At 36.0% G+C, this 11260-nt stretch overlaps 2 protein-coding genes across 2 annotated transcripts in view; both read right to left on the bottom strand.

Annotated features, from left to right (window-relative positions):
* Nucleotides 1-3958, bottom strand: part of LOC108661992 — a 15497-nt gene extending 11539 nt beyond the window's left edge. Inside the window, exon 1 of the mRNA XM_018120994.1 lies at nt 3841-3958. Coding sequence (XP_017976483.1) covers nt 3841-3958 — 118 coding nt within the window. The remainder of the gene's footprint in view (nt 1-3840) is intronic.
* LOC108661991 lies at nt 7188-8027 on the bottom strand. Its single transcript, XM_018120993.1, has one exon. It carries the CDS (start codon nt 8025-8027, stop codon nt 7188-7190), a length of 840 nt encoding a protein of 279 aa, XP_017976482.1.

Below are 11260 nucleotides of genomic sequence, written 5' to 3'. Positions count from 1 at the left end.
TATTTTATATATATATATTATATATATATATATTATAATATATTATAAATCTTTTAGAGGCTTATCATTCATCAAATTGGAAATACCTTTTCTCTCATTTTCTTTTTTTTGTGTGAACCAATCAAATAATTATCATTTAGCAAATTAAAAAAACTCTTTCACTTTTTTTTTGTCAATCAATCAAACAGTTATCATTCATCAAATTAGAAAAACTCTTTCTTTTATTCTCTTTTTTTGTGAATCAATCAAATAATTTTTTTCTCCAAAAAATATAACTGTTAATATCTATCGAAAGATTTAACCCTTTCTCTTATTCTATTTTTTGAATCATCAAACAATTATCATTCATCAAATTAAAAAACCTTTTGTCTTATTCTCTTTTTTGTAAATCAATCAAATAATTCTTTTTCTCTTTTCTTCCCTCCAAACCAAATTTTGAAAGTACCTTAGCATATTGAGGTAGATTAATGTTTTGTTTACATGATACATATTAGTCTAAAAAATATTATATTTTATTTTAGCTAAATAATGATTACTATTTTAAAAATTTTAAAATAACAATTTTTAGTTTTTTTTATTAAAAATAAACTTGTTTGGTATTCATGCATGTCAAGTGATTGAAAAATAAGTCAGGTGATAGAATTTGTACAAAATCTAAATATAATTATTAATTGTCTTTAAATCAAATATACTTTTTATGAAGTACATGATTAAATTTATTTAAAATTGAGGTGGAGATTAGAGAACTAAAATGGTAAATAAAAGGGTAAATTATTTGTACCTATCTAAGTTTTGACCATAATAAAGCTTGGGTCCATTACTATTAAAAAACGCATCCACCAAAAATTGTTTTTCTCTTTCTTTTCTCTCTTCCTTCTCTTCTTCAATTTGTTTAGCCTTTTAATTTCTTTTTAATTCCTTCCCACGTTGGCATTTTTTTCCTTGTTTGGATTTGTTTTTTTAGAAAGGAAAGAATGGATCCTTAACCATTTCAAGCTTCCAACCCATTAAGCCTCCTTAGTCCTTCCTGAAAGTGTCTACCATCAATTTATTGACCATTAGGGTTTAAGACTCAACTTTTTGAATCTAATTTTTGTTGACTTCAATCAGATTGGGTTGTTGAGAAGATTATTTCTTCCATTTGGTTCATAACTATGAATCAAGCCCAAAATTTTTTCAAGCTCACTCACATGATTGAGATGTTTCATGCAAGGGAGAGAGCCTGAGTTGGTAATATCTTTGAGTAGAAAGAGAGAGGGAAGAGAGCACTTGTAGTTTCATTTTTGTTTCTAGACCTTGATTCCAATCCAAAACTTTTCTCCTGAGATTTGCTAGTAGTAGGCCTTGTTTCAAAATAAGCCAGAAAAACAAAAAAAATAAAAAAATCACAAAAAAACTAAAAAAACCCGAAAAGAAAATTGCAAAATCTCAAAACCTCAACCAATTTAAAAATCGAGGGTTTTTGATTTTTGGAGGGAAAAGATGAAAGAGGCGACTACAAGGGAGAACGAAAAAAGAAAAAGCCATTCTTGTTGTGCTTTGTTAATATGAAGAGTGTGGCAGGGGAGGTCCACCTAGAGGCAAAGGGGAAGGGGGCTAGTACAGGCCCTTGCGCCCCCTCTCCGCGCCCCCCCTCCCCAAATTTTAAAATTTTTATAACAATCCTTAGTTTTTTGAAATAACTTTGCCCCAAAAATAATTTTATAACATACTCTTATTTTTTTTTATAATTTTATAATTTTGCTCTTACAATAATTTTATAATTTTACTCTTTATTTTGTAATTTTTGTACTTTATCAATATGTCATTTGAATTTATATTTATCTTGCGTCTTATGATGGTGTTGTTAGAGATAACAAATGACCTCCTAAAAGCTTTATAACTTAGCTACTCTTAAGACATACTAAATGCAATTCGTTTAGTATTGTTTTTTGTCTCCGACAATTGAGAGCAGATAGATAGAAATTTTTGCTTGTGTTAGTGAAGAAGCTTTGTGAGAAATATGAAATTGAGATTTTGGACATAGGAGCTAAATATAAATTAGGTAAATATCGTCTTCAAAAACATTATGCCACAATTGAGAACCATTGCCGAGCTGACTTATTTTTTACTGCTGTTGACTCATTTTTACAAGAATTGGATTCTAGATTTAATGAGAATGTGGTGGAGGTGCTTGCTCTTGACACATATTTCGATCCTTAGAATGTTTTCAAATCGTTTGATGTTGAAAATATTTGTAACCGTGCAAATAAATATTATCTTAATGACTTTACTAAGCATGATAAAATGCATTTAAGTTATCAATGAGATTTATTCAAATTTGATATTCTTTATAATCAGGCTTTGAGAAATGTATCTATACTTTCTGAGTTATGTCAAGTGTTGAAAAGACGAGAATATCAAAAGTTTACTTCCTTGTTAATAGATGATTTAGCTTGTCTTGACTTTTTTAGTTTTCGCTACAACATTAGAGTGTGATTTTTTGCTATCAAACTCGTTAAAGAACGAGACTCGTAATAAAATATCAAATAATTTTTTTAGAAATTCGTTGATCATTTTCATTGAAAAGGAAATCATTCGAGACTTTGATATTGATTCAATAATAGATACCTTTCAACATTATAAAAGACTGTCGAGCTCAATTAAAGATGTACAATCTTAACATGCATTAATTGTTAAAAAATGTATTAACACGTTGTTAAAGTTATTGTCGCAACGTGCGGGTCTGGGAACCCGTCTGCCAGACGCGAGCGAAAATTAAATCGGTTTAGGAGTCGCCACCAATCCTTTTTTTTTTTAGGTGTGATTGGTCACCTATTAATTCGATTTTATCGACGAAGTTCTAAATTGATTTTAGATCCGTCGACAGAACGAGAACTGGTCCATGTTTTTAGAGATGGGTTTGGGAGTGCGGTTACGCACGGAGAAGGGTTAGCACCTCCGTGGCGCCCGTTCCACGAACGGTACCATTTAATCTTAAGTTATCTTAATATAGCCTTTTCTTAATTTAATCCCTACTTTATTAATTAAATTTTTATTAAATTGACAAACTGAGTTTTTTATTTGGTTTTACGTATGCACATGATGCAAGCGTAAAATGATGTCATAACTTGTTTATTTTAGATGATGGAGTCGGTAATCTTTTATTGGAAAATTATTGACTTATTCATATATTTATCATTATTATTTATTATTTTTTTAAACAAAAATTATTCAGACTAATGGGTATAAGGGTATAGAATCCGGATTTATTCTAACACTTCGGTGAAAATCCGTTTCGAACTCCGCACTTAAGTGACCCACCCGAAAGAGACAACTCTTTGCCCCTTTTAGGTGGTAATGCTCAAATAATTGTTCCATTTATATATTTTTATTTTATTATTATTATTATTTATTTATTTTATTTTTAAAAAAATATATATATATATAGTTGTATCATGAAGTATTATTATTGTTATTATTATTATTATTATTTTATCGTTTGCAAGCCTCGAAATATACTTATAATATAAATATTTTTTTATTGACTTATTATCGTTATTGTTATTATTTATATATGTATTTTTAATTATATATATATATTTTTTACAAAAAGGGTAAACTAAATCTATAATATATTTAAAGAAAAAGAAAAAAATTTTACAATTTTCTTTTCAATTTTTAACTAAACTAAGCAAATAATTAAGTAAACTAGATAAGCCCAAAACAATAAGCCCAAATCCGCAATAAATGGGTAAGGCCTCACCTTGCTTGGGCTAGGATGGTGGTCCAAGTTGTCTGGGCTGCGCGGGGCGTCCCAAGCCCACTCCTTTGGTCTACAAAGCAGAGTTCAAAACGCACCGTTTGGTGCTTGTGGAGCTTGCTCAAAACGACGCCGTTTCGGCCTGGACTCTCCGACTTCAGCTACCCCGCTGAAACGGCACCGTTTTGCTCTCTTTCCTTTGGGTATAAAAACCATTTTTTAGCTTTTTTAATTGATTTTCCAATTTCTTTTTCTCTCTCTAGCCGCCACTCTCTACCTTCTCTCTAGAAAAACCTTTCCTCTTTGCCGGCGCCGGCGTCCTGTCCCCTTTGGCTTCTTTCTAGCCGGCGGCCCAAACGTTCCTCCCTCTCTCCCTCGAAGTCTTCTTCCCTTCCGATCGACGGATCTAACACTCTTTGGTTCGATCGACGGTGACCTAGCTGGGTTTAGGCCTTCCCCTGTCGGTGGTCGGCGCTCCACATATCCAACCTTCCCTTCACCGCTCACCGATCTCTCTCTCTCAAACCGAACCGAATCCCCCGTTGAAACCCCGATTCGATTTTTGGCTCCCCCATTTTTGATTGATTTTTTTTGTTTTTTGTGTGGCTAGGTAGCTTCTGCTGATGGATTTTTTGATCTTCGATTTTTTGTTTTTTCCCCCCTCCTCTTTGGTTTTGCAGATAGCCCTTAAAAAGTCGGGTTGTCCAAAAATTTGGACAACCCGACGATGGGGTGGTTGGGGAAGGCCCAGCCATCCCCCTTTTTTTTTCATTTATTTTTTATTATTTTGTTTCATTTTATTATAATTTAAAATTATTTATTTATTATTATTTTTATATATTTTTTTTAGGTGTTTACAGTTGCCCCTCTTTGTACATTCTTGAGAATCAAGGATAGTGCAAAGACGTAGACATCACATTTGGCTTATCTCGAAGCCAGTTGGTTTAATCAAATCGATCTAGACTCGACTTATCTCAAAATAAGTTCGATTTAAACAAAAATGAAATTTCTAGACTTGATCTGGGCTTGACCCATGTTAGAACAAATTCGATTAAAATTCCTAGACCTAATCTTGGCTCGACTCATCTCACAACAGGTTTGATTTAAACAAAATTAAAATTTTTAGACTTAATCTAGGCTCGACCTATCTCACAACAAGTTCGATTTAAAAATTGAAATTCCTAAACTTAATTTAGGCTCGACCTATCTCACAACAGGTTCGATTTTAAAAATTGAAATTCCTAAACTTAATTTAGGCTCGACCTATCTCACAACAGGTTCGATTTAAAAATTGAAATTCCTAGACTTAATCTAGGCTCGACCTATCTCACAACAGGTTCAATTTAAACAAAATTAAAATTCCTAGGCTTAATCTAGTCTCGATCTATATCAAAACAGGTTCGATTTAAAAATTAAAATTCCTAAACTTAATTTAGGCTCGACCTATCTCACAACAGGTTCGATTTGAAAAAATTGAAATTTCTAAACTTAATTCAGGTTCGACCTATCTCATAACAGGTTCGATTTAAACAAAACTAAAATTCCTAGACTTAATCTAGGCTCGACCTACATTAGAACAGGTTCGATTTAAAAATTTCCTTAATGCTAACTTAATTGGATTAACATGAAATGAAAAGACTCAAATCCTTCCATTAAAGTTTTACAATCTCAACATTTTAGGTCGAGTGAATTTCGACCTTCAAAGCTTGGGACATGAATTAATTGTGATTCTTGTCGAGTGCATGGCTAGACATGTATGCATGATTGACATGATAGAATGCTTTTCATGTTTATGATTCATTAAGGCTCTAAAACCCTTCTCTTGCTTTATCCGATTTTTCAATGTAACTTTCGATCTTCTTTGCCTGTTTTCTTTTCTCTTGGAGAATTCAGGTAACTCCAGATTTTCCCTAAGTACCCTCTCTTTTGACATCTGACTTTGCCTTAGGTTCAGGGCTCTGCCATTCCTTTTTTTCATCATTAAGTCTTTTGCTAAACAATGAGTGTAATTTCTTACTTAATTAGTTTATTTCTTTTACCAATTATCATTCATTTCTATGACAATCACTATATGAATCATGAGATGGTAAATAACGAAAGAGTTAAAATAAAGAGGCGAAGAAGAACTTTATATATGAGGAATCAAATAGTTCAAGGCAAACAGAATTTACATGGCAAACATTAAATCTTTAAATAATGAACACTCAGACCACTAAGAGAAAACAATCTGATATTCGACTTCAAGAATTGTCTTTGATTGATGCTTTGAGCAAATCTGTAGGTTACAGATTCCCTAGCTTCCCCTATTTTGTGAAATTGTGGAGCTCCATTCATGGTGTATTTCTACCTCAATCTTGTGTTCCCTTTAGGCTGACATCCTCAAATTCCATTCTAACTTCCTGCTTTTCGGCCTCAAGGCACCCTTTTCGGATTTTCAGCATGAGCCTCCTCCTTTAGGTACGAGCTGCCTTTTTCGGGTTTTCAGCACGAACCCTTTTCGTTTTTTTTTTTAAGCATAGTACTTCTTCACCGCATCCGCATTTATCGGATTAGGCAGATCTCTCCCATCCATGTCAGCCAAAATCAAAGCTCCTCTTGAAAAAGCCTTCTTTACCACGTATGGCCTTTCCCAATTTGGCATCGACTTTCCCTGAAAATCAGTTTGATTAGGGAGTATTCTCTTAAGAACCAACTCTCTTTCTCGAAATTGCCTGGGATGAACTTTTTTCTCATATGCTCGCATCATCCTTCGTTGGTACATCTGGCCATGACAAAGAGCCGCAAGCTTTTTCTCCTCAATTAGATTCAATTGCTCGTAGCGAGAGCGGACCCACTCAGCATCTTCCAATTTTGTTTCCATCAACACCCTCAATGATGGGATTTCTACTTCAACAGATAGAACTGCTTCTGTACCGTATACTAATGAGTACGGAGTTGCCCCGGTGGAGGTACGCACAGAAGTTCGATATGCATGCAAGGCAAAAGGAAGTTTCTCATGCCAGTCTTTATAAACTTCAGTCGTCTTTTCGATAATCTTTTTGATATTTTTGTTGGCTGCCTCTACCGCTCCGTTCATCTTCAGACGGTAAGTTGTCGAGTTATGATGCTTGATCTTGAATTTAGTGCAAACCTCATTCACCATCGCACCATTCAAATTGCTTGCATTATCAGTAATGATCCTTTCCGGTAGCCCATACTGACATATGATCTCCTTTTGGATGAACTTGCACACCACCTTTTGTGTCACATTGGCATATGAAGCTGCTTCTACCCGTTTCGTGAAATAATCAATGGCCACCAATATGAATCGATGTCCATTAGAGGCTTTCGGCGTAATAAGCCCAATCACATCCATTCCCCACATTGAAAATGGCCAAGGTGCTGTGAAAACGTGTAATGGGGCTAGTGGAGCATGGATTCTATCAGCGTATACTTGACACTTGTGTCATTTTCGAGCAAAGTTTATGCAGTCTGATTCCAATGTCAACCAATAATAACCAGCTCTCATAATTTGTCTAGCCAACATATGTCCATTAGCATGAGCTCCACAAGTTCCTTCGTGGACTTCTTTCATTATTTTGTTGGCTTCCGCAACATCCACACATCTCAAGAGTATTTGATCTCGACTCTTTTTGTAGAGCACTTCTCCGCTAAGGAAGAAACCCATTGCTAATCTTCTAAAAGTTTGCTTGTCATTGTCCGTGACATTCTCAGGATATGCATGGTGCTTGATGTATTGCATGATATCATGATACCACGGCTTACCATCAACCTCTTCTTTAACATTCAAGCAGTGTGCGGAGACTTCACGGACTTCTAAATAAAAAAGGCGTACATCAACCGCCTCTTTTATTTTGAACATCGCTGCGAGGGTGGCCAAAGCATCAGCAATCTGATTCTCTTCTCGAGGCAAATGGTTGAAGCTGATTTCTTTGAACTGTTTGCTTAATTCTGTAACCAGCTTTTTATATGGAATTAGTTTAGAATCTCTAGTTTTCCATTCGCCTCTCATTTGACATATCACTAAAGCCGAATCTCCGTAAACATCTATCGCGTCAGCCTTCATCTCAATCGCTGCTTGTAATCCCATTACCAACGCCTCATACTCCGCCATATTGTTAGTACAATTGAAATTCAGTCTTGTCGTGGCTGGATAGTACTTTCCATTTGGAGAAATCAACACTGCCCCAATTCCGTGCCCCAAAGCATTGGATGCTCCATCAAAATACACATTCCATGGATTAAATTCATTGGGACCACCCTCTTCTATATGCAAGACAGCCATCAAATCTTCATATGGAAAATTGAAACTTACAGATTCATAATCCTCATTAGCTCGATCTGCAAGGAAATCAACGATGGCACTCCCTTTGATCGATTTTTAGGACACATACACAATGTCATACTCAGACAATAGCACTTGCCATCGAGCTATTCTTCCAGATAGGCAGGGTTTTTCAAAAATATACTTGATGGGATCTAATTTCGCCACCAACCATATTGTGTGATACAACATATACTGTTGGAGCCTCTGGGCAGTCCATGCTAGCGCACAACACATCTTTTTGAGCGCAGAATATTTGGACTCATACTCCATGAATTTCTTGCTCAAATAATATACAGCCCGTTCTTTCTTCCTAGTTTCATCATGTTGTCCCAATACACATCCCATAGAATTCTTGTTCACAGTCAAATACAAAATAAGAGGTTTTCCAGCCATCGGTGGCACCAGCACCGGTGGATTTGTGAGATATTCTTTGATTTTATCAAAGGCTATTTGACATTCTTCATTCCACTCTCCTGGGTCTCGTTTTCGAAGCAGCTTGAAGATTGGATCGCATTTGCAGGTGAGTTGGGATATAAATCGAGCAATGTAATTCAACCTCCCTAAAAATCCTCTTACTTTTTTTTTGCATTTTGGGAGGTGGTAGTTCTTGAATAGCTCGTATTTTATCCAGGTCCACTTCAATTCCTTTTTCACTTACTATGAACCCTAACAATTTCCCAGAAGTTACACCGAAAGTGCAATTTGCAGGATTCAACTTGAGCTGAAACTTTCACAATCTCTCGAACAGTTTCTTGAGATTGACAGTATGATCCCTTTCTGTATGAGATTTTGCAATCATGTCATCCACATATACCTCTATCTCTTTATGCATCATATCGTGGAACAAAGCTACCATTGCCCTTTGGTAGGTGGCGCTTGCATTTTTCAATCCAAAAAGCATTACTTTGTAACAAAACGTTCCCCACATGGTTACGAACGTTGTTTTTTCCATATCTTCGGGTGCCATCTTAATCTGATTGTAACCAGAAAAGCCATCCATGAATGAGAACAAAGCGTGCTTTGCTGTGTTGTCCACCAGAATATCAATATGTGGTAAAGGGAAGCTATCCTTCGGACTCACTCTGTTTAAATCCCTATAATCGTCGCACATTCAAACTTTTCCATCCTTCTTAGGAACTGGAACTATATTAGCCACCCATTCAAGGTACTTAGCCACCTTTAAAAATCCAGCATTAAATTGCTTCTTTTCTTCTTCTATAATCTTCAGCAACATTTCTGGCTTCATCTTTCTCAACTTCTGTTTAATAGGCTTGGAATCTGGTCCCAAAGGTAACTTGTGAACAACAATGTCAGTATTAAGACCTGACATATCCTGATATGACCAAGCAAACACGTCCACATATACACAGAGTAGTTTTTCTAGCTTTTGCCGTTCATCGGATGACAGCGAGGTGCCAATCTTAACCTCTTTCTTCTCTTCCCCATTTTCGAGGTTAATCATTTCTGTGAGTTCCTGATGAGGTAAAATCTCCTTTTCCTCCTGTTCCAACATTCTCGACAAATCAGGGGGTAAACCGTGGTCATCCACCTCCTCTTCATTTTTCAATTCATCAACGTTCAGAATCATCTCAAAATCGATATTCAAATCGTTGTCTAGATTGTCTTCGTGTTCATTATTTAAAGACCTGCAAACAGGTAAAGTTGGACGCGTGTATGGGCAAGTATTTATTGGCTAAAAGAATAGATGAAAGGAAATATGCAAAAAGATTGATGAATTATGAAACACATTATGCATTGTCATTTATTTAAATGATGAAGGTAACAGAAAGCCCTACTTAAACAAGAAATTACTCTTAACACCCTTGGGCATAGGCATTTAGATAAAATTGTTTATTACATTTCTAAAGACTTAAAGATGATGGGCAATTCCGTGGCTATCCAATTGCTTAGCTCTTTTCCTGGTAGTACTGGATACACCACAGGGACCTTCTCGTTAGGTTCTTCATCTTTGATCATATGGATTGATAGCTCACCAAACATCCGTGGAACCTGATTGACCTCTTCCGATGCCTTACACCCCACGAATCGAAAGGTTTCATACAAGAAGGGAATTGTCTTTTTCCAAAATTCTTCCTCCTCACCTTCTTCATAAAACTCGATTTCTGACAAATCTATAAACTCTTGCAACTTAAGGCAAAAGCCATCACAATTTTGAATGAAATGTCCAAAAACCCCCATATAGAATTTGCAAGAATAAGCGAGATCATGCCCCAATTCCTTTTTGTTGATGGGTTCTAGAGTGATGGCATTTATCTTGGACAATGCCTCAAACACTTTATCCATTGGCGTTTGAATCTCATCAATACTCTTTTTCACCCTCCGGATCATCCCTTCATGTATGGCATTCACAGTCGGTCTTCCATGATTAGGTAAAAGATTCCCATCAACATTTGAATTGTCTTTTTTGGTAAAATTTAAAAGTCCTGCCTTAATGAGCGCTTGAACTTTATGTTTTAAAGCAGTGCAATTCTCGGTGGAGTGCCCTTGAATTTCAAAATGGTAATCACAATGCGCATTCGGGTCATACCATTTCGGGAAAGGTGGTCGGAGTGGTTCTAAAGGGGTTCGAGTAAGAAGTCGATTTTCTATGAGTTGTGGCAGCAATGTAGTGTAAGGGACTAGAATAGGATCAAACTTTGGTCTTTCTAGGGTAGTTTTAGGTCCTCTTTGACCATGGCCAGGATTATTGGTTGAAGCTACCGGTCTTAGTGGTGGAGTTTGTGGAAGAACATTGGTCTGAAACATTGGTTGCGGGACAGGTTGGTACACATATAGGTTTTGTGTGATGTTGCCTATGTTCGGATAGAAGGGTTGGTATGGGGGGTACGGGTAATATGGGTTAAAGTTGTGGGCTTGTTGGCTGTCGTGAGCGACTGCTTGCACATCCCTTTCTTTTTTCTTGGGTATATTCCCTTTTTTTGAGCTGGTAACTTCATGCCCTTCAATTTTTCCACTTTTGATAGCTTCTTCTATTATCTCTCCTGATAAGACCAAATCTGCAAAGTTTTTTGTGGCATTGCTGATCAAACGCTCATAGAATGGAGCTCGGAGTGTGTTTATGAACAACATAGTCATCTCCTTATCAGTGAGAGGTGGTTGAACTTGCGCTACTGTATCTCTCCACCTTTGGGCATATTCCTTGAAGTTCTCGCTTTGCTTCTTTTCCATAG

This window comes from Theobroma cacao, chromosome 5, assembly GCF_000208745.1.
Source record: "Theobroma cacao cultivar B97-61/B2 chromosome 5, Criollo_cocoa_genome_V2, whole genome shotgun sequence".
Lineage (NCBI taxonomy): Eukaryota > Viridiplantae > Streptophyta > Magnoliopsida > Malvales > Malvaceae > Theobroma > Theobroma cacao.
Note: the sequence above shows the minus strand (reverse complement) of the source record. Positions and strands in the feature narration are given on the sequence as shown.

Coding starts and splice junctions, on each gene's coding strand:
- LOC108661991 (XM_018120993.1), bottom strand. CDS start 8,027: ATGGCTGTCTTGCATATAGAAGAGGGTGGTCCCAATGAATTTAATCCA.